A 24,139-nucleotide genomic window follows, 5' to 3' on the forward strand; every position below is an offset into this window, starting at 1 on the left:
GCATAGAAGGAATGACCCAAGTCCAACAGCTGGAAGACCTCAGGTTCCCCATCTTCCAGCTAACTGATGTTCTGAACATTCCTGCACTAGAGAGGTAGAGTAGAAGGAAAGTGCTCCCCCTCTATACCACGATGGGGATTGGGTACGAGGAGCACAAAATGAAGTGGGGATGGGAGCTGGGGCTGGTGCCACTCATTGATACTCACATCACAGGAAATAACCCATTTGGTGTCGGTGGCACCTTTACAACCATTTTCTTCATGTCAATGGTAACAATAACAGATATGTTGCCTGGAGTTCCAAGATGCAGGCCAGCTGCTACTGGGGAAGCACGAGTCACTGCAACAGATTTACAACTGCAAATGGGGGCGGGGGGCGGGGAGATCAGGCTAGCAATGCTTCAACAAAACCAAGACACATTAGCCTGCCAAAAAGTATGGATTGAAGGCTGCTTTAGCCAGAATTTGGCAATGTCAAGGATGCAAAGGAACTGCAAATGTAAGCGTAAGTTGTTAGACGACTTTGGGTCTGGCTGAACTGTGCTGAAGACCCTTCAGTTGCAACGGGAATTATTTATGCTCATGCTTAACTCTTCTACAGTGGAGTACTAAACAACTGGCTTAGTACTCCCTTGGTACTCCAACTTTTATAGATTGCTGCAAGAAGCATACACATCACGATGAATTTAAAACACACTGAGGTTTCAATTGGTCTGCTCAGAGTATGACTTAGTGTGGTATCACCCTAAGCCTGATTCACGGTTTCTTATGTGTCTTATAACTGCATATTCTTTATTAGCCTTCCATTGTTCAATTATGTTGCAAAAATTGGGGGAGTGGGGTGGCTCAGAGGAAGGGTATATGCTTTGCATGTTCCATCTCAGGCAGGGCTGGAAAAAACTTGCATCCAAAGCCGTGGAGAGCCACCAGCAATCACAGTGTAATAGATAAGAGTGAGCTAGATGGACAAATGGTCTTACTTGGTATAAAGCACTTCTTAAATCGATTTGTGCAGTGAAGCAATTATACAACTGCTTCATCAGGCGGCACAACATGCACCAAGCCAACTTTGGGAAGCCTTGCAGTCACCTGATAAAAACAAGAGCTCTGAGCTGAATTGGTGGGGAAGCAGGCACACGACCCCTTTAGCACATACTTTAAATTATTGCATATTGCACATCTGTATGGATCAGGCTATACCACTTAAAAAATCTCACAAACCACTTCAGCTAGAGCATTTCCACTTATCAGCTCCTCTCTGCTGTGTGTATGTTTTCTGAATGTGAAGACTTTGGAATCCTTTCCTGATGTACAAATCTAGTTTCACTGACACAGAGCGCAAGTTGTTTTAACAGAGAGTAGACTGCTTGTATACACCAACCTAAGTTCTTTAACCCTGGAGGGGGGGAAATACAATAGCAGCTTCTCCCATCATCCCCAACACACCCTTTAGGGTCATACAAGCAATGCTAATGGCAACTGCCATTTCCACACACATGAGGAATCCTACAATCACAACAGGGACTTTTGCCTGTAAAAGGCCACAGAAAAACTCTCTTAAAATGAGAGTAAAATACCAAGCAGGGCAGCTGAAGCAAGCATGTGAAAGAATCCCTGGAATGCTACCTGGAGGTCAGAGAGTTTGGCAAGTAGCCTCACCCATTCCACATTCCAGAGCATTGCCATCACTGCAACGCCAGGATTCTCTTCACACTAGAAAACAAGCAGCCATGTCAGTTACTAGGAGACTAGAGGAAAGGGGAAATTAGATAGCAGTTCAGGATCACTAGGTCTGAAGGCAGTGCTCCATGAAAACTGATACCATAATACATTTGTTGGCCCCAAGTCACTGTGTTGTTTATCCACTAAGACTAACACAGTCTACCTGACCCCCACCCCACTGCAAAAAGGTTTCCAAGTTAACTGAGCTTGTCCCATTTAGTTGCAACATGCCTACACTGGGGACAGGCTGCTGCCTTGATTTGGGAGCATCTTGTATCAGGGATGGGGAAACTTGTGGCTCTCCAGATGATGTTGGGCTCCAATTCCCATCACTCCTACCAGCATGCCCAATAGCCAGGGATGATGGGAGCTGAAGTACAGCAACACCTGGAGAGCCACAGGTTCACCAGCTCTTGCCTAGAAAAATCTACTGTTTTTGTTTTCTCTCTAAAAGCATTAGGTTTTAGCTGCATTGTTGCCACTTCAACTCTGGTCTGACAACATGGTTATCTTTTACTCATGTGGTTAGGGCAAATTGCCTGGGAATATACCAAAGAAACAAAAACACAAACATACAAATCAAATTATGAGATCAAAGCCTAACTCTGCCCAAGTTTCTGCAGAGTAAGCTAGATCTTGATATTTCAAACACGTGAGCTAAACCACACAACAAAGGCAAAAGAAACATATTCAAAAATGCAGTGCCAAAATCTAAGCAATGTTATATCTAAATGTCATGCTGTTTGCTGCCAATTTTGGGGAAATCCAGAATGCACAATCTACACACAAGGCTTAAATGTAATCCTCCTCTGACATCCAGAAGTCGAGCACAAGATAACTGCTGACACCAGGCTTTCAGGGAAGTGAAAGTGTAGTCTCACCATGAGCTGGCAGTCTCCAGAAATAGCTGTCAACCTTCTAGGACATGGGGAAGTTTATACAAAATCACTCCATTAATGTTATTGCACAGCAGGGAGGGGTACTGACTCTACCACTCTGAGGTTATGAGACATAGGAACCGGGTCTGTGCCAAGGGAGGGCAGTAAAGGAGGCAAGGGTCCAAGTTGAGGGGTGCGCCATGGAGGCAGCAGGTGGCCCTATCTTCCTGGCATCCAAACTTGAAACGGAGGAGCCCAAGGCCACAGACACTGCATCCTAAAAGGCTACCTGAGCCAGGAGCAGAGACAGTAACCAGGGCACCAATGTTGTGACCCTCCAAGATGTTGTTGGACTCCAGTTTTCATCCATCTTAAGCCAACATGGCCAGTGATCGGTGTGTGTGTGTGTGTGTGACAGGAGTTGAGAGTCCTCTGACATATGGAGGGGCCACCAGTTTACCACTCTAGCAGGTCAGTATAAAGACTTTGTATAAGCAAAAGGCTTGTTGAGCATGCGAAAGTAAAGATTGAACAGGAAACAGCTGCAGCTTGGAGTGCTGCCTTTAAGAGTCAGGGGAGGGTAAGGAAGGCTGGCTCTCCTGAGATTCCCTCAAACTCAAAGGAAGCATTTGTGGCAGACTAGATGAGACGTCATAATATTCAACTAGCAATCACGTGAAGGGCTCTTTGAAGTAAATTCCAGCCACATCCAGACAGGGACCCTGACATGATTAGCAGGGCGCCCCACCTGCAGAGCCAACAGCCTCCTTCTTTCCTTCCTCTTGCCCCTAACCAATTGGTACAATCAGGAAGGAGTCCAAGAGTCCCATGGGGCAAGGTGTGCTGAAGCTCAACAACTCTCCCTTACACATGCACTTATCCACTCTTTTCATGCAGGCCATGGCTGGTATACACAACTATTTACAGCAGGCTTCCCCAACATGGTGGCCTCCAGATGTTTTGTACTACAACTCCCATAAGCCCCCGTCTACATGGCCAATGATCAGGGATGGTGCATGTTGTAGTCCAACAACATGCAGAGGACACCAGGTTGGAAAAGGCTGATTTACATCATTTTCTGGAAAAAAAATATCCCACTACTTCCAGCAAGAAAACTACTTTAGACATTAGACATATCAAAGTACACAATGGGCAGTAGTTCAATCCTACAAAATGGATACATGCCAAGTTACAATTCTACTCTCCAAGACAATTGTGCTAAACCAGTATCTCTCTCGCTAATGCTCATTTGAGCCAGTGTTATTTGCCACTGATATTACACAGCCACAGCAACCTCCTAAGCAATTATTTCCACCGCTAGAAATAATGATAAGATCAGCCTCTGTCTCAGGCCCAAGAGAAATGTGGGAGTGTGTGGAATGGAGAAATACAATTTCCTAGAATAGGAAAGGAGATAAAGATTGTTACCTATGCTCCTTGTGACTTGGATGTTGAAAGATGACACCCACAAGAGAATAGACAAAGGGTGAGCAGAATGTTATGCCAGAGAGAGAGATGTCAATTTGAATTTGTACTGAAAAGTTTCCATGTCCTTGTTCCATGGTAGTAATTTAGGCTTCAATGCTCCATACTGTGTGGCCATTTTCATACTTACCTCTAACAAATGAGAACATTGTAGCGGGAATCGCTGTGTGAGATGGAAATTGAATTCATGGCTATGGGCGCCTTACATTCTATGGTCCCCCATTTTTGCTCTCTATGCTCCATGTAATTCTTACTCCACCCATCAAAATATGTAACTGGAACATGTGCAAAATACAGAATTACACATTAACTGCATTTTATTTTAAAGCAGAGAATTCTAGACCATGAGAAGTGAAGCAGGGAATATCCATAAATCAGTAACCAGAGACACATTAAGTACAATCTAGATTATCTCTATATTTTTATTCGTCGTATTTGCTTTTTTCCGCATAGCAGTATAACATCACAAAGATCAAAATAGAGACAATATCTTGTCTCTGAGCTCACATCAGTTATTACACAATAGGTACAAAACTAGGTAACTCTGTCTTATCATACAGCGTATATTTCCCCAGTCATTTATATACAAATAACTAAGCTACATGGAAAAATAGTAAAAACAAAATTCCAGAGGGTATGTTACTTGGTAAAAAAACAAGGTTGGGGGAGGAAAGAGAAGGCAAGGAAGGGAGCAGCGCTTAGAGTATTCTGGTGGGGTTGATGTATATGAATGCATATTAAATGATTAGCCTCTAAGAATCCCTAATCAAGGGCCTACCCAACACAGCAGCTTCCAGGAGCAGTAGTTGGTTTTGTAGGGCTACCCTGACCTGCCAGCTTTTGAGTAGCTGCAGTTTATTGGGAGGCAGCAGGAGGGATAAGGCAGCAACAAGATCAGCATGGTGCAAATGCACCAGCAGAAGATTGTCTCTACTGGTGTGTTTGCACTGTGCTGACCTCACTGCTGCCTCGTCCTCCCCCCTCCCAGTAAATAGGAGGTCAGGTAAGTAGCACAGCCTCACTCTGCCAACTGCTACTGTCCCCCCAAAAGATGTTGCTGGACTCTCAATCATCCTTGACCATTGGCCATGTGGGCTGGAGCTGTAGTCCAGCAACATCTGGAGGGGGGGATGTTGGCTACCCCTGCCCTGATGGGAATGCAGGATCACTGCTGCACTGAGGGTCAAGTTTTTGGGGCCTATCACTTTCCAGTCTTGTGGGAGAGCAAAAACACCTTCCCTCTATTAACAGCTTAGCACTGATGCCTTTCCATGTCTCCACTTTGAAAAAAGCCACATAGCCTGAGACCTTTTGCTATTACTGGACCTTGTACATAGCTACTTGAAACTGCTACTCATAAGAAGCTCCAAGAATAACAAACTTCTATGCACAATATGCATTTATATATAGCTTATGTTAAAAATTATTTTTTAAAAATATAGAATTTTTCCCAACACGGAAATACCGGCAAGTCAGCAGCACAGACTTCAGCCACATCCTTCACCCAACCCATACAAAAAGGGAACTGGCCGTGAAGATTCGTTACAAATATGTGTAAATGTGTGTTGGAAGTGGTTGGAGAGTTGGGAAGTAAATGAGTCCCATAAAAACAGGCAAGAGTAAACTATTATCTCCTTCTCCAAAATTAGAAGTAAAAAACAACAAAACAAAAAAGGGTAAAAGGTCATTTCAAAGGGCTCTTTGAAATCCATTCTGTTTCATGAGGAGGTATGTCATACTTCTGGATGAAGAAGCCCTACTGCAGGCACAAAGGGACAACTATTTTCTGGTGCAGGGACCTGACGCCAAATCCACAGCTGGTACAAGAGCAGCCCATTAGTCTTTTTGAAATAAGAGCTGCATCACTGTGAAAGTGTGGTTGTGCTGCACTGGAAAGGGAAGGAACCAGAGCCCTCTCCTGTTCCAGTTCTGAAAAGGTGGCGCACAGCAGCTCAACAACTGGCTACATCTAGCTCAAAAGAGGGTCAGAACGAGGGCTTACGAGCATGCTTCAGCTACAGTGGCACAACTCACTGCTACGGCTTAGTACTTGGAGTGCCAGTTACAAAGAACAGCTATGTAGGTCTGAGGGTTCCTTTTACAGCAGCAACAGGATTTTAAAAGCCAACCCACAAGAATATATTGCACACGCCTAACTGCAAAGAGAGGGATGGTTTTTTTATTTACAGAAACACGTTGCTTTTAAATATCTTCTCTTCTACTTCCTTCATCAGTCCCTCAGGCTATTTCAAGCAGGGGATATGAATGGAGCTGTTGTGTTCCAGCATCCCACCTCCTGTCCGGTTTCTTCTGGAACATACAGTGTGAGAGTGCAAACCGCAGCAGCACAACCGTCCCTCTTCCTCCAAGAAGAGTAACCACAAGTTTCAGAAAACCTGCCTAGCCCCACACAAACACTCTTGTCTAACCAAGCACAGCTTGGATGAAGGATGCTGCTGCTGTCCTTGAGCTTTGCATTAACTACGATGTGATGCATGGGTGAGAGAGAATATTAAGGCACAGAGAAAAGGAACAAAAGAGTCAAACCCCAGAGATCCTCATTTCAAGACTCTTCACAGGAGGGGTTAAAATCACCGTAAAAGAGCAGGTGTCCATTAACCACAGCAAGCTGTGGGAGAGACACATATAGCAGCGTAGACCAGAACAAGCCTTACTGGTAGTGAATGGGGAAGAGGAATCGAGAGAGGTGTCAGGAAAGGAAGAAGTCTAATGTTATTCCCCTTTTTTGCGGGCAGTATTAATGCAGGCACAATTAACCACAACGGCAGCAGAGAAGTACAACACACTGCAATTAATTCTATTGCCCTTTCCAGCTTTAAATCATCAAGCAAACCAAGGTGTCTGGTAAATTCAGTGACTGATAGGCTTTTTTAGCTTGTAAAAGGGGCCTTGTGATTCTCATTTAGTGAACTTGTGCAACTACAGGCCAGGCCTAGAGAGGTTAATGGAAAACCAATGCGTTTTTTAAATCACGTGGACTGAAGGGAATGTAATGGCAAGGTAACAAATGCGCATCACAGATATGTTTACACCTGCTGGCGAAACTGCAGCCAGTCCGGTACAAAAGCAAGGGGAGAGAAGGTGGAATGCTCACCATCCCAGGCAAGCTCTATCCCACTGGCACTTAAAATTAACTATTAACAAAAGTAAAATATTGATGACAGCAAGAAGAATTGGTAATTTACAACACATGTTCTGGAATTTTAAAACACACCAGGATGTAAATGCCTAAGGAGGAGGATAGATGTGATAAAGACATTTCAGTATTAGGAGTTGCAGAACTACTCCTCCACAAGAGAAGTTACAAAAGAGAATGAAAAGAATGATGTGTTCTGCCTCTTAAGTGAGTGCAACTAGACATCACCCAACAGGTGGTTCCCAAGCACCCACTCGAGAATCAGCCAGTGTGGTCCCCCACCCACAATGGATGAGGATGTGCAGCTTGACTCAACAACCTGACTGGAATGTACATCCTTATCCCATGTCCTGAACAATTGTGTGTGACTCTGAACGGTGAGCATTAGCTTCTAGCAAAAATGTTTCCAAAGATGGGGCAAATCCTATTTTCAGAAAATGCATTGTATTTTCTTCAAGTGTTGGGCAAGGAACCCATCAGAAAAGCTACCTTCCGCCTCAACAAGCATATTTCACTTAGGCTCACTGTTCCAATCCAGAAGGTGTTTTTCTTCTTTTCCCTCTATCATACTTCTCCTACTCTAAAGCAGAAAACCAATCCCTTCTGAAGCACCCAATGCTGATCATTAGCAGAGGCAGAACACAAATGTGACTGTATTACTATGGAATATACTGTGCCTAAGGGAATTCTAAAGTTGTTCAAAAGTTAATACTGGGACAACAGTTAGAGACAGGGTTCAACCTATATACCAAATTAGGTCTAACAGGTGTCTAGAAGTGCATTTTAGTAGTGCAGTTTGGGGGAGGGGATTGTTTCTGCTACTTTCAGCCAGCCATATTTGAGACAACTTAGGTAAATGGGTAAAGATACAGCCTTATTTTTTCAAGCTTCCCTTGTCTGACCCTTCTTCCATCTGCCTTCCCCATTAACAACAGCAGAAACCCAGCATACAGAAAGTGTGGTCCCAGATCTTTGTTGTATTCTATGCCAGGTGTATTTAGTGTTCCTTATTAAGTGATATCTGCTCCAAGTTAAGCCTTTCAAGAAGAAACTAGGAAAAGACAGTCCAAACCACCTGCATTAGTCACAATGGTCCATGCTCACAATTGGCAACAAGATGTGCCCATTCCTGACTTGAGCACCATATTAAAAAAGGGATATGACCTGTGTTTCTGGTTCAATAAATAAAGGGAAAGTTCCAGGCTGGGCCATGCTTCATCATCTGCTTAGAACTCATCATCTGAGCTCAGGAGTAGGGTCTTCTCATTGTCACGAGCACCAGAGCTGCTGTGGGAGTGTGAGATCGTGTGACTGCCATTACGCCAAGGTGGTCCATGTTCTAGGGTTGACTGCTGAGTGTACTGCTGGTAGGCAGGGGAGAAATTGTGGATGGCATCCTGCACAATGTCATGGGGGTTCATGGTCTCCTTAAGGCTGCTAGAGATGCTCTTCATAGGGGCACAGCGGCCTAGAGAGAGAGAAATTAAGAATGACTGAGGATAGAAGTCTTCCTCTCCCCCCCCCCCCCGCCCAAATATCCCATTAATGTGAGCAAAAGCTGCTTGTGGTGCAACTTTTGGCAGTTAACGGACTGGTTACACCAGCCTGGAGGCATGCTAAAGCAAAATGAGTGACATACAACATGGTGGCAACTCTGGGGAGGCAGCAGGAGCAAGAGATCATCACCTAGGCTGCAATGGGCTGCTTTCAAGGATCAGGAAAGGTTACACAACAGAAAGGTATAACTAGAGGGACAGAAAATCCGCTCAGGAGGAAAGGTAACTTATACTAAGTGGCTTGAGCAGCTTGTGGTCTGAAACAAGGGTAGGAGAAAGATAGCAAGAGAAAGGGAAAGAGGGACTCGTGTCCAAAGTAGATCTTCAGTTTCTGCTGGCAATAGGAAGCAAAGATGGAAGTCAGATGAAAGTGGAAGTCACACTTTAGGGTAGGGAATGGAGAAGATGAGCCATTGCATACACCACATACCAGTGCAGAAACTGCTTCCAGATGTTACTAACTCTGTCCCAGGAAGCAATCTGATTGTAACTGGTACCAACTTACTCCAATACTTTTACTTTTAAATTACTAATAAAACATACAGTTTGGACAATGTATTGTGGATAACTTTTCTTTTAGCAGGTTGGGGGTGGATGGGTGACAAAACACAAGTATACTAATGGCCTAGTCAACAGATTGAAGACAATAAGTCAAATAAACCCCACACACACACTTGAGACCCTCATGTGCAGCTGGAGGCTTCTTTAAAGTTTCTATCACAGCAATTTCCCTCTGCTGAAGAGGCAAGTCCCTTCTGCTTTAAAAACAACTTGGCTCTTTAGTAACCAGAGCAGCTTAGACAAAAACTTCAAAGCCACCTCCCCTTTCATTCATGCTTCTCCTGAAGTACACATACGTGCATTTGTTATACCTAATGGTATGCACACAGGACAGATAATGCAGGGAGCTGAAAAGAGTCACAGTAGCAAATAGCGTCTCAACAAAGAGACAGAGAAACAAATGAAGAGAGAGCAAGTCACCTACCATATGGCCCATATGATGGAACAGCTGCGCCAGACACCAGAGCCCAAAGCAAGGGAAAGAGGAAAGAGGGGGAAAAACAAGAGAGGAAGATATGGGAAACAACAGTCTGAAAAGGCATGTTATTCTCAGGCTCTCCACCAGGAAATTACCACAATATTCATCTCTATAACAAACCAAGTACAATTACTATAAAATACAAGATTTTAGGGGAGACTGTCTGTAAAACTCTGCTACTTGGTTCTCCCCTGCCAAATATCTACAAGTGGGTTTCCTAGTCTATTCCATCTCAGCTGTGCTCTGGACCCAGTCCCCTTCCCCTAGTCCAGACAGACAGAACTGATACAGTGAACTTTGTTTACCATATCTAAGAAATGGCTCACCATCCCAAATTTTAGCATTAAGAGGAGGAGAAATGTATAGGAACATAATCACAGACTTTGTGTGCAGACTTTCCCAGCCTAGATAGGGCTGGGAAAGACCACAAACTCAAACTCTGGAGAGCTGCTGCCAGTCAGCGTAGACAGCACTGAGCTAGGTAGAAGAACAATCTGACTTGGCATAAGCCAGCCTCCTGTGTTCTAAAACCATTACTTCCAAAGGGAAAACTTTTTATGCAGAAATTACTTCTATTCTTGCGTGCAGGGAAGCTCATAATAAATGTAGGGGAAGGACTCTCAAGAGAGTGCCTCCAATAATTCAACAGAAGATCGTCTTTCAGCCTGTACAGCTAGGGAAAATGAAAACCAAATCAGGTGATGACCAGTGTGCAAATGTGGCAGATGGGAAAATGGTGTTCAGTTGCCCAGCTGAGGAATTTATACTGTGAACAAGCTCAGCTGGGAAATCTCCCTTCTTTCACCACAGGCCCAGCAGTAAGTACCCTGCCTCCATACCTTGCGCATCAAGACGCTTGTCTGCATAGACCTTGTATGTGAACGCATGGCGCAGAGCAATGGCTGCAAAGAACATTTCCACGCAGATGATGAAATCCTGGTAGCCAGCAGCCACAGTCCCCTTACCCACAGATACATTGGCTGAGTTGATCTTTGGGATTGCACCACACCTCTCCAGAATGGCCAACAGCATCCCTGAGCAAAGCAGAATCAAATTGTAAGACTTAAGGGAACCTCAAAACACTCCACAGAACAACATACTGCAAAAAGGCCCAGAGATTAGTGTAGATAAGAAGCTCTTTGTTGCCACCTCGTTTTAATCTTTCTTTGTTGCAACATTTTATCATTTTACTCAGATTTTGTTTGTATTTTTCTTTCTTACGGTAACCTGCTTGGAGAATATTTGTTGAAAAGCAGGTTACAAATTGCCAGTCCAAATGATAATAATAAGTCTACACATAGGACACAAAAGGAGAATGGCTAAGTATGGGTATTTCAGAATACACAATATTAATAATTTTCATTTCTCGTACAAGGCAGAATCTGCATTTCACCTACAGCGAAAATGCAACACTGATGAAAAGAATCCTAAACCAAATAGAAGAAAAATGTGTCACGTGTCATTAGGTTTTAATTGTCTCTCAGGCATTCCCAATTAAATCTACCTGTGGATTAAAGGCATGTGTGCTTGTCTCACCTTGCCAGAATGACAGGAAAATGACAGACTTGACCATGAAGAATTTCAGGACAGGGCTGTAGGGACTGAGAAGTTCACGTGTGGCAAAGTAAAAGAGGAAGAGGGCATAGAGGGCCAGGCTGACAGAAATATTGTAAATTATCGTCACATAGAGATACCCATTGGTGACACTGTAAGGGAAGAAAATATGAATGCTCAGTTTCTCACATACAGTGTTTCTTAGCTCATGCAGTGCTTTAAAGACTTCTCCCTGCTCCCAGCTCCATCACTAAACAATGACCCAATGCCAACAGGGAGATTATACTACCATTACAACCAATTACAGCAACCTCCATTTCATACAACATACAGAGCTTTTCTACATTGAGAAAACATGGTAGTTACAGGGAAAATGTATGCAAGCCGGCACATTTGTGGGAATGCTTTACCAAAGCTTTTCCTGTGACTGCAGAGGTCAGGGGGCCATGTTAATAGGCTCTTATTTGTATTTTGTTTCCAACTTCCTCCTCCAGTGTTTTGTGGCAGCATACCATATGTTTTGAATTTATACTCACAGCAATTCTGTGAAGGTGGCCCAAAGCAACTAGCTCAAGGTTTCCCCTGGGAACTTTATAGACTCTGATTTCAAGGTTCTGAAGCCAAATCAATCCACCTTTTTGCAGCCATGACATTACTGCATTCTCCCAGTTCTTATGACAGGTAAGTCCTTCCTTTTCAGTTAGACTCCTAGTCCCTCACAGGACTGTCAGATAAGTGTTTCGTGACAAAGAAAACTCTATAATTTAGAAATAAATTATTTACTTACTCAAAGTCCCCATCCTGGTACTTGCCAAATGCCTGGAGGATGACTGTAATAATTGCCATGAGGGGTTTTACCACACAGAACTGCAGAGTGGCCTGGAAGAGAGTAAAAGGAGGAGGAAGGCAAGATGGGTATTGAGAAGAACAAATGACCACAACCTTCAGGCTTTGATCTCTAACCAGTCAGTCCCATTCATCTAACTGACCAAAAAAAGCCGCACCATCAACTTGGAATTATGACTGTCATTCTGCTTCTTGATCAGGGATGATAATCTGTTCATTAATTAGCCATGTTCAGAGTAAAAATATGTTTAAACATGGTTTCTTCTGTGTCTAAAAGCTGTCCAAGAGGCCACCCAACCAAAGGCTGGGTGAATGGACATCTGTATGCAGACTGGACACAACTCTTACTTCTCCTTTTCGTATAATACTAAGGAAGCTGTTGGGGTTCGGAACTGATGCCTGAAAGTGGTAATAAACTGTAGGACACCTAAGCATATTGAAGCACAATCCAGACAAGACATACGTGCTCCTGGTTGGGAGTGAGAGGGACACAGGGTGAAGCCATGGATAATGGTAACAAGAGCGGGGTCACCTCAGTGGCTGCAGCAATACTGTGGCACACAGCCCAAGAATTGTGGTGACCCTATCTCTGGTGGATCAGTAAAGGCATTTTTTAATTCCAGGAGACTTTTCCCTAAGTATCTGCTGTTGAGAGAGAGAGAGAGAGAGAGAGAGAGAGTATTCTGCAGTCTGTGCCTTTGTTACATTTTTATTGTAACATTTTAATGTATTTTTACTGGGTTGTGCCCAATTAAGTCCTACTCAGAGTAGATCCATTGAAATTAGTGGACTTTACTAAAGTCCACTGATTTCAATGGGTCTACTCTGAGTATGCGTTAGATACAACCTACTGTATTTTAAGCATATATTCATTGTCTTGCATGATTGTGATTTTATACTTTTGTAAGCCACTCTGAACAGTATACAGTCACTAAAAATATGGGGTAGAAATCTCTAAATAAATAAATAAATGTATATTTGAAGCTCCCTCTTGGCAAAGGAAATGGCACATTTGCTTTCATAGACAGATTGTGAACTAGGCATCATGTTCAGAGGAGGAAAAGCTAGTGGAAGATTCTGGGATTTCAGCAGGGATCTCCTGCTTTGTAGAAAGCACCGAAGCAGGAAGAACCAGCCTTGCGGTCATATGAAAGAGAAAGCCAAAAGAGGGGGAAAGATTGCTTGTGATAAGATGCTCTTGGGTGGTGACCATAAAACTTCAATGAGATTAAAAAATCCCAGCACAATCCAGATGAGTCACTGCCATGATGTGAACTGGAAAAGGTCAAGCTAATTGTTAAACTTGCTTCTAAGCTTCCTCTTCTCCATTCTGGGGGTTGTTTAATCATTTTCCTGCAGCCCAATCCCACAAACTTTTATTTTTAGACACTTCCTGGTGAAGAAAGTGTTAAGACATTACAGGGACAGCATGTGGGTGATGTGACCCAGACAGTTACTCTGTCACTGGGCAGAAGTCTAGGGGAGGACAAACAAATCATCAAAATGTGGTATGGCGCTAGCCCTCTTCTGAATCATATCTCAGACACATTTAAGCTCCTGTCCAGTGGCCTGAGAATGTCACATTTGCCCCAGGCAAACAGAATGCTAGGAGTAGGAAATGTAGCTCCTTCTTCACTGGAGTGGAACATTGGGGAGAAGGGGAGAAAGTGTTCTCTGATCCAGTCAACCCTGTTGTTTCAACTGCAATTTTCAGAGATACATTATGATGTGCAGATGATGATGATGATTGAATTTATATACCGCCCTATACCCGAAAGTTTCAGGGCAGCTCACAGAAAATATTAGCAATCCCGATATACCTCTTTATTATCACCTCCACAGAATTCAGAAGAGACAGCCTCCTGGGTTGTAAATATGGACAAAAGAATTCCAAAACACTTGCTCTTGGATCTCTTAAGGACATACTGCTGTACATACACAAGCACTCCAACATCGACAGTGAAATTGCTCATGCTAAATGAAGTTCCAAAGTTAGCATATTTTCACCATACACTCCCAATCCCAGGCCTGTAGCCAGAAATATGATGGCGGTGGCAGAGACACCATTTACAAATCTAAAATGCTGGCAGTCAACAACCATGTATCTAGACCGTGCTCTGTTTAATATATTTTGTACTGCTTCCATTTAAAACATTATTTGATCTATAATATAATTTTAATAAAAATAGGAATTCACACTAAAAATAAAATGAAATTGAAAATAGCAAATATCCAAGACGTTGTCAGGTAGCAGAATGCATTAGCATTCACTGGCCAGGCTTCTGGGAAGGGAGGAGAAGCTTTACTTCTTACTAAGCAAGAGAGAATGCACTGCCTGCACATTTCCCCCTTGCATCTCCATGGGTAAACAAGACTACACTACACTACACTACACTACACTACACTACACTACACTACACTACACTACACTACACTACACTACACATTCATTCATTCATTTATCTGAAAATTCAAGGAAGAGGCCCGGACTATCCTAGTGGGAATGAACTATTCTTTGGTAATGGACATTCATTCTGATGCCAAATTTCCATGCGGAATAGATGGACCCGAGAAACAGTAGTGTTTTGAGAGAAGACCTGTCTTCTGTGAGTCCTACTGTACTACTATTAAGGGAAGGGCAGGGGAAAGAGAAACTTTATCAATAGGATTGTGTAGTAAAAATGTATCAAGAACCATTGTCACTTCCTCCTGACAGTTTACACAGAGCTGGCTGCAGCATATCAGGTAATTTATTCTCTACAATTAAACTGGGAGAGGTTCCCTTGGTGAAGAGTTGTGGCTCATCCTTGACTGCTTCCTCTGCAAGACCCAAGTAGGAGGACTCATATGAGGAGCATGTGACATTTAATCACATACAAGAACCTGTTGCAACTAATGATCATCATGAGGTACAAACAAATTATCAGGACAACTGAGTCAGATATTTACACGTCTTGATGCAAACAAAAAAAAGTTGCTCGTTGCCTAACACCATACACAGACTAAAAATAACCCAAGTAGTATCAGAGTCACACCCCCACTTCCAAAAGCATTAGATCACACAATGTTCCCTCACACGAGCCAAATTTGAACCCTTGGCCACATCGCCTCTTTTTCTACACTCAACTATTTCTAGACTCAGCATGAACTGAAGGAACATTCAGCAGCTTTTTCTAATCTGACCCTAAGGTTATATTCTCCCTATGCCTTTTACTGAGTTTCCTTCTATAGCTTGCCATTTGTGTCACAATTGCACACCAGTCTTCACTCACAATCTCCTTTACCATTTTTTTAAAAATAGGTTATCAATATTTATACAGATGATTTTTTTCTATTACATCTGGGTGATAATGTGCTTTAGGTGTTAACGCTGCCTTTGCTCTCAAATAAAGTTTTATAAAAATGGGATAAATCTGTCGGGGGGGGGAAGTAGAGGGAGAAGACAATCAGCGCATAGCTCACAATGTGCTGGTGCCTATTTACAAGGACATGAGGCAGAAAGGGCTTCAGTTACACCAAAAGTGATGGGTAAAAACCTGAGGTATATAAAACCATATAAAGAACGAGACACTACAGATCACAAGGTCAGATAAACAGGTATATCCATGACAGAGCAATGCAGTGTGGTTGAAATAGCCCAAATTAATAATGATGTAAAAGTTACAAAATGTGAACAAACCATGCATACTTTCTACACTCCCAGTTAAACTGACATTGCGGCAGAGTCAATAATGCAGCTAGGTACTGATACTTTATTTGATGCTAGCATTCTTGTTGTTACTGAATCAATTCTCTCTAAATAGTTTTAAGCTCATACAGGTTCTTTTACTGCAGAGCTGGGCCTTGGCTGCAAAGTGAAGTGGCAAGTTACGTAACAAGGGCAAGTGAGATTTCAGTTCAATGTTTCCTGTTCCATAGCTCACACAAAACTTCCCCAAGGCTACAAGGCTAAGTGGAACTAAATTCTTCTTTACTTCTGTCTCTAATTTTCAAAAGGTTGGCAGAATTGACAGACCTAGAAGTGATTTGTGTGTTCTGTACAGATAAATAAAAGAGAACAAGCAAAGGGTCGGGGGGGTGGCGGGGGGCACATACTCATCTTAACTGACATCCTCACTCACACTTTCAGCAGTGTCCTAAAACTAGTTTAAGGGAGTGAGTCCCTGCAGATTCTACTTCCGAATAATCCTATGGAGAGAAGCATCATGTGGCAGCATCTAACTCTCCAATCAAGTTCTGTCCTTCCATACCTGCTTACAAAATCTCAGAAATCCAATGGAATACGTCTTTCCCCATAAGCAACAGGTTCCATACATACAGCTGGACCTAAAAGCAAGATAGCAAGACAGCTAATCAGAAAATAATTAGATTTCATTTTTAACTTTATTATTATTATTGGGTTTTATAAACAAGAATGTTATACAAATAAGTATACCAAGTTTTCTCATGTCATTTTTATATCACAAAAATAGCATAATAAATGTGGAAAAATATATACAACATATGTTTCATTATTAGTGGTCAATGTATAAATAGATTTCATTTAAGATTGTTTTATAAATAAGGCGTATAAGTATTTATGATGTTTGACAGCAGTTTAACTGTTTTCTCATGCTGATATCTAGAATGGATATATAATATTAAACACTTTTTAAAAGAAAAGGATCAGACAGAGCACCTCAGGGTATGACAATAATATCTCTTTTAGTCTTCAGAGAAAGTGGAGTTAAACAACCCACTGACAAACAAGCAAGGAAGCAAGCAAGCAAACAAACAAACAAACAAACAAGCAGGCACACAACTTGTTCCCCACATTTTCTTCCCAAATTGCTTTCTCCACGCATTTATGCTAAATTACAGCTGCAAGATTCAACCCACCTCCCACTGATGTTAATAGGTGCTGTTGCTTCCCAAGTACTGCAGATTTCACAATGTCTTGTTGTGTGAAGAACAATTGTGGTTAATTTGAAATTAGGACAGAAGTGCCTTAGGGCAACAACAAAACTATTGCCAGTATGACTAAAATGAGCTTGGAGGAGAACAAGGAAAATAAGGCTGGAAGTGCAATTCACATGTGACCAAATGGTCTCACTCAGACTGGTGTGGAAATTGGTAAACTAGATGAAGGGGCCTTATTCAACGTTAAGGCATACTCATCTCACTGAGGAGTTTCCAGTGGCAGAGGCAGAACAAGTGCTATGATAGATGCCAGCCTGCACTCAAGTCTTTCCCACCAAAGAGATAAAGAAGATAGATAGATAGATAGATAGATAGATAGATAGATAGATAGGACACACAGCATACTCACTCAATGGACTTCCCTCTAATCTCAGACATGATGGAGCTCTCTCCGCCAAGGTACTCATAGCAGAGGCTAAGGAAGTTATAGATTACAAAAGCTGCAAAAAGAGATGAAACCAGCAAAAATCACTAAATATACTCCAAAGGTTTCAAAGGATGTTGTTTAAAAGGAACCACGGGGGGTGGGTGGTTCTAGCTCAGCAATTCAAAAAGAATCCCACAATGCACTACCAGATCTGTCATTTGATTAAATACATTTTTATTGATCAACTATTTTAGTTTATTTGAATCAATTAAGATCTGCATATGAATAAAGCAGCAAAAAAGGGGGGACCCCACTGTTTTTAGAATGTACACAAATATGTCACAGTCTAAACCACTTCAGAAGAGGTCTTCTGTCCTTTATGAGAGGAAGAATGCTGCTTCTGAGATATTCTCTGCCATCCAGTACTTTATCTTATTTATTTTATTTTTAAAAATCTGCTCCAATTCACTGGGGATAATTTTTTATTTATCAAAAGATTCTCAGTTGAGAGAGGAATGATGGGCTGTGCCAGGATGCAGGCAAAATAATTTGCTTCATATACATAACAGGAATATTATGCTAATAAATTACTTATAGTACAATCCACTTGCAATGCTTCCACTCCAGAGCACAAATATTCTTTTTACCATTCCACCTGCAAGCCATTCCGCCATGCTTATCTATGGAAGTTGTTCAGAGCATTTTATATGTCATTTCTAGACTCACAGTGCTCCCTAGTGTCATTCTGGGACATTGATGGTGTACTAGATGGGGAAGTTCCCATGACAATTCAGTCATGCAACTTGCTTGTGCTATTTCTGTTTACTTTGAAGGTCTCACATGCAAATACTGACCAGGTGCCAAACTGCTAAGCTTGACCAAGGCGGTGACAAACACACACTCCCTAGTATGAACCAATGGGTTTCCAGCTCTGTAATCACATTTTTAAAAACTGAATGATAAGCTTGGTACTCAAAAGCTCTGTTCATGTGAGGATCATTACCAGATTCTTCTTGCCTACGATATCACGAACTGTGGCTGAACCTCACCCATGAGAATACACTAGGACAGCTGTGAGCGGAGTTCTTCCTGGTTCAAAATCTCAATGCAGCTGTGAATTTTAACAGCACTTGTGGAAATGAGATGACTTTATTAGGACTACAGCAGGAATCCTTTTTACTTTGAAGGTCTCCAATTCAAATACTGCCTGTGCTATTAATTTTGTTTTTTTAAAAACTCAGCATGGTTGCTAAATAAACATTTAGTGTCACATCTACTTTGATACTGTGAGTTACAAAGGTTCTGTTTTGGTGAGAGTAAGAGTCTTGCCTTTTGTGAACTGCTCTTCTGTTGTTCTGTGGTGGTATTCAAGATCCAAGTCAAGTGTATTCCTTTTTCCCCCTTCTGCACTGCTTTTTGACTTTGATAAAAGTCAAAGATCATAATTCTAGCCTAACTTTTTGTCTAGAGTTACATTTGGGTATTATTTACTCCCATGTTCAACACACAGAAGCACGCAGCAAGGCCATACAGAGTACTTCCACCCTTCCAACATCCCACGCTCTTCTTTTGACATCCACATATGCAGGGAAAACACTTTCACACATACAGTTGTACATACAAAGGCTTCACTAGAATCTGGAATCCAAATTGTTCCAGATCCCAAGGATGGCTTCATGCATACCATTGCATCTGTAAGGAGGTGGTCCTTACAGATGTCTATGCAGTGTATGTGGACTCCAGGGAAGAAGAGTGTGGCCTGCTTCTTGCTCTCATGTTGTTGAACACAAGAGTTAATAAAACCCAAACAGGGTATATCATGTCCCAAAAAATGGTGACTGGCATACCATTCCACTTCAGGTCACCAAAATGAAATTTGGTATGGCATAATGGTTAAAGAAGAAGCACTCACTATGCTCATTGGGTGATCTCCAGCCAGTCACTATCTCTCAGCCTATCAACCCAAACTCAGTGCCACAATCATAAGGGTTTATTTGGATAAAAGGTTCCTTAAAATATTAATTCAGTAAAAACTACCAGACAGCTTCTTGTACCCAATTCCATTCACAGAATTCTATAGGAACCAATCACTTATATAATGCATGTCTTATTACACAGAGTGAAGTCTTTCTCCAGTCAACAATCTTCCTGCATCTCCAGATGTCTACAAAACAAGTTCAGTGCTTTTGTGGGAGGAATAACCAAAAACACACTGCTGTTCAAGAGGTTTCCGCCCTGCCCTCTGATACAGGAAAGGCTCATTATAGTAGGAGCTGCCTATTCTGGGACCTTGTTTAGGAGAAGATGAAATTAGGTGGAAGAGAACAAAAGCGTTTCCAACATTCCTGAAGCTCCTCATGGAAGTACATTTAGGTTGCACACGCACACCTATGCAAATTTATCTTGGAATAAGTCCCATTTAACATGCACTTTCTTCAAAGGAGACATGCATAAGATTGTGCTGAAGTCTCTGGCTAGTGCTCTACTGCCAACATTTCCAGTTGAAGATGTTATTTAAATTCTCAAATAAGACTACCAACTTTAAAAAAAATCAAACACTAAATGCCACAGATTCCAGCTGTGTATTTTCTTTAACGTTTTCCAAGGGCATACTTTCCCAAGGGAAAAATCTCTTTTGAAATGAAAGGAGATTCCCACCCCCTCCTGTTTTCTGATTTTCCTAGACATAGTTTTAACTATAGAAAGTACGAAAGCAGGGAGGGGGACCCAAACCTATTTGCATACAGGCCATCAAGCTGGCAAACTTTAGAATGTGGGCTGACCCTCTGAGCAGATGTTGTCATGTTTGCAAACTCCCTAGGCGAGGCAAAGGGGATAATAGCTGTTGCTAGGAGATGAATTTCACAGAGCAGCAGGCTTCCAGCTACGCAGCTACGCCTTTATATACACACTCAGCAAAGGCAGAGGAAAGGGAAAGCCAGGCCAAACAAAGATGGCCTCTGGATTGTGTGTGTGTGCATCTGCCATCTGTTAGCACATCCCAATGTATTGTCATAGGTGTGAAAAGCCCGGTGATCCCCTAACCACAGTTGTTCATGAGCAAATATTGCACTAGTATGATATAAAGCATATTTTCATATGGCTATGAAACTCAGCAGGAGACTCTCTTAGTATGGCTTGCTCAAAAAAAATATCTCACAAGATCCACAGACTAAAACATTTTAAAGTACAGCAAGTGCTGCAGGGTAATTTTTTTGTTTCATCCAAATCAGTGTGTTCTACCTAAGTAACCAGAAAAAGAGTATTTTCAACTTATTTAAATAGGAATCTTGTTGAAGGTTGTTTTTCAGTTAAAGATAAAGAAACTCTGCAATGAATGCATCATAATCAGTTTAAATTTGTCACATGCTCTCTAGCACTGGAGCAGGAAATCTTGTCATGAGATCATTCACATATTTGTCCTTCTGAACAATTTCAGGAGATTGTATTAAATAAGCCATAACTGCCCTAATTTAAAAACAAAACAAAACTGTATTTACATGTTTTTATGAAAACCAGAGGAATGCAAAAGTCTTTTTTCACATGCTTCCTAGAAAGCATCTTTCAGGTATCTGGGATCAGTAGCTGGACAGCTGCAGAATTCTATCAGTAGTCCAAAACTTTTGGTGGTCCCAAGTTGGCGAAGGCTATCCTAGAGCAACTTCTCAGGTTGATTTAGTAGTAATCTGCTGAGAGAACTCACTGATGCGTTCTCTTTTCTTCTTTGATGGAAAATTACTGGCATAATCTATTGAGTGAATCACCAGAACCAAAGGAGTCATACCTATTTGCATGGTTTCTTGAGTTCTTGTATCTAGGCTTCTGAATTCTGTGCCAATATTCTTTTTCATCATCTGAACCTTCTTATATGATGGGGAGAATGTCCACAGATTCTAACAACATATTGCAGTTATTCCATCCCTATATATTCGTTCATATACAGATTCCTTTTCTGCTGTAGCGAGCAATATCTATAGCCAGCAGCTTGGCCTATCATTCCATCATTGCCATAGACTTCCTGCCACTTCTCCATATTTAGAACACAACCCCATATTTAACTAAGACCCTTCCTTCAGGCTCACATACAAAGCACCACCTTCTCTCTAGCCTGTTTCCATGCCTTCCAGCACCTTACCTTCATAGCAATCCCGCACTGTGCCAAAGTAAACATAGTACTGGTCATTGGTGAAGAAAAGGAGGCTGAGCCATGAGTCGACAGCATAAATGGGCACAATGAAGAGGATCCGGACAATATAGCGTTGCTCATTGGGGCAACTGTAGCAACGAAGGTGCATATAGATCTGGATGAAAAACATGGTGAACAGGATAATGTCAAATTAGAACAAAAGTAAACTAAGGAGGAAGAGGAGTGATAATGGGAATTTAAGAATGCAATGCCATACACAACACATAAGCACTTTTTTGCTCTCATAAGGCTTTCTTGCTGAGTTTATAGCTTAGTAGGATATATTTACTTGGTTTTTACACTGTAAGGTCTATGTTTACTCTACATCTGTTCTTTATCCTTAAACAAGAACAAGGAATAAAATTCATTTACAAAGTAAAGGTAGCTTATGAATATATAAATTGCTATAAAATGTAATGAAATGAACATTCTGTACTATATTTACTGTAAGATAAAAAGCAACTGTCCCACAGTATTTTTTCTATCCAAATGATAAGAATAATTTTAGTTTTTTTAAAAAGTACTAGGCATCTGAATGACATACTTTTCACTTGAGATTTACTTATTTTAATTACAAACTGATTTGGTTTCTAAATGTAATGTGCTGAAGCCGTGAGATGGCTACAATACTGAAACTATCCTGTGCTATCGTTCACATTCATTATCCAGATGTCTACATTTCACAGCGTCAATATATTACTTTTAGAAACCAGATTTAAGCACATACACATGACATATATGGCTCATATGTTTTCAGTGCAATACAGTAGCAGAGCCTTCTGTAATGTCATGATCCCACACAAAAATAAAGTTTTTGGATCTATAAATATAAGACAACCAAAGTGAGGACCAGCCAAAAACACAACTTTAATCTGCAAAGACATATAAGACGTCTCTCAAATACAAACTCTATCGTGCTTTCTAATAACAGAAGAGTACACCAATAAGTTTTGCAAATGGATCAAATCTCATCTTTAAAATGTTTTGTTTTATATGGTAGCCTGCCTATCCTACAAGTTAAAATCTTTACTGACTAGAAACAGACTGGATGGAGAGTGTATTAGAATGTTGGTTATGAACAGTAATTTTGAAATAGTGCTTTTATTCGCCCACAGGGTGTTTCCAGATAGCAGCAGAACCGGGAGTGCAAACACAGGAAATTCTTCAAAAAAGGAGGCATTTCCTAGGGTTTTTTTCTTTTGCAGAGGGAAAAGTTTTGTATGATTATGACTAGTTGGCTTCAATAGAACACCCTAGCTGCTCTTTGTCTTATAATCTAGTTTTACACAGCCAATCATATAATTCAGTGCAAAGATATTGAGCATTTTTAGTCAGCTTTGTAACAGAGCTCAACTGATCTTTGCAAGCCATTCTGGAGGCCTTTTTCAGTTGAAGAGATACATAAAAATTCTTCAGATACATAAATAAGAATGCAAGCAATCTACGGAGTCAACCTTACAGCTGTAATGCATGAAACAGTTATACTACTAAGAGAAAAGAGTCCTGCTACATCAAACCAAAGGTTCATCTAATTCCCAAAAGAAGCCAGTCAGCAAGATGCCTTGGGGAAACTCACAAGCAGAACATGAAGGCATCAGCCCTCTTATTTGTCCCTAACATCTGATATGTTGCCTGTTATTGCAGAGGATTCACTTAGCTATCGATTCTAACAGCATTTTGATAGAGTCATCCTCCATGGATTTCTCTCCTTTAAATCCATCTACACTAGTGCTCATGACTACGTTCTGTGTCCATTAATTCCATAACAACACAGTAAGACTAGAACTCTCCCTTTGTACACTCTGGGGGCCAACTGTTTACACACCAAGATCAGATGGTGCTATTCCAACAGACATGCAGCAGATGACCAATTAATGTTCTAAAGAAGAAGAACTAATAAGATTCATTGTTGCTGCCCAAGTAAATGTCAGGTAAGCTGCTATTCTGATTCATAAAGTAGCTAATCCCCTTTTGAATCTCACACAGCCAGTTTCAATAATGCTCTGTAGCTCTCCAATGGATAGTCACTTATCTATTCATTAACCCACAGGTGTTAAACACAGGTTGATGAAATTGTAGGGTTTGCATGTGTTACTCATCATACAAGGACACTATTAGACAGCATTACAAAGAGGATGCTAAATTTGGTTTGTACCGTCACCCACCAACCTGATGAAATACAGCAGCCAAGTCTTACAGCAGAAAAGCTGGTGGCAGGAGGAGAGGAAAATGCCTCTGCCGCCTCCTCCTCACCGTGCAACCAGGTTCGCTGAAATCATTTGTACAGCGTGTTCATCATCATGACAGATATTTTGGGCAGAAATTTAAAATGATAAATGGCTGTTTATTCCTTGTGCTAAGAACAGACAGAGCTATGAAATTGGAAGATAA

The 24,139-nt window shown here is 41.5% G+C and overlaps 1 protein-coding gene across 2 annotated transcripts in view; it reads right to left on the reverse strand.

Annotated features, from left to right (window-relative positions):
• Positions 1 to 4,481: 4,481 nt before the first annotated feature.
• The window catches only part of TMEM184B (transmembrane protein 184B), a 33,390-nt gene continuing 13,732 nt past the window's right edge, over positions 4,482 to 24,139 (reverse strand). Inside the window, exons 3-10 of one of the 2 annotated variants that reach the window (XM_083462357.1) lie at positions 21,698 to 21,863; positions 17,545 to 17,635; positions 16,487 to 16,562; positions 12,178 to 12,269; positions 11,373 to 11,542; positions 10,676 to 10,870; positions 9,783 to 9,806; positions 4,482 to 8,709 (exon numbers count right to left, since the gene is read on the reverse strand). In XM_083462357.1, the coding sequence (XP_083318483.1) occupies positions 8,468 to 8,709; positions 9,783 to 9,806; positions 10,676 to 10,870; positions 11,373 to 11,542; positions 12,178 to 12,269; positions 16,487 to 16,562; positions 17,545 to 17,635; positions 21,698 to 21,863 (1,056 nt within the window). In that variant the 3' untranslated portion in view covers positions 4,482 to 8,467. The remainder of the gene's footprint in view (positions 8,710 to 9,782; positions 9,807 to 10,675; positions 10,871 to 11,372; positions 11,543 to 12,177; positions 12,270 to 16,486; positions 16,563 to 17,544; positions 17,636 to 21,697; positions 21,864 to 24,139) is intronic. The other variant, XM_083462358.1, reaches the window with a different exon arrangement.

This window comes from Podarcis liolepis, assembly GCF_965112155.1.
Source record: "Podarcis liolepis genome assembly, chromosome: 10".
Taxonomy (NCBI): Eukaryota; Metazoa; Chordata; class Lepidosauria; order Squamata; family Lacertidae; genus Podarcis; species Podarcis liolepis.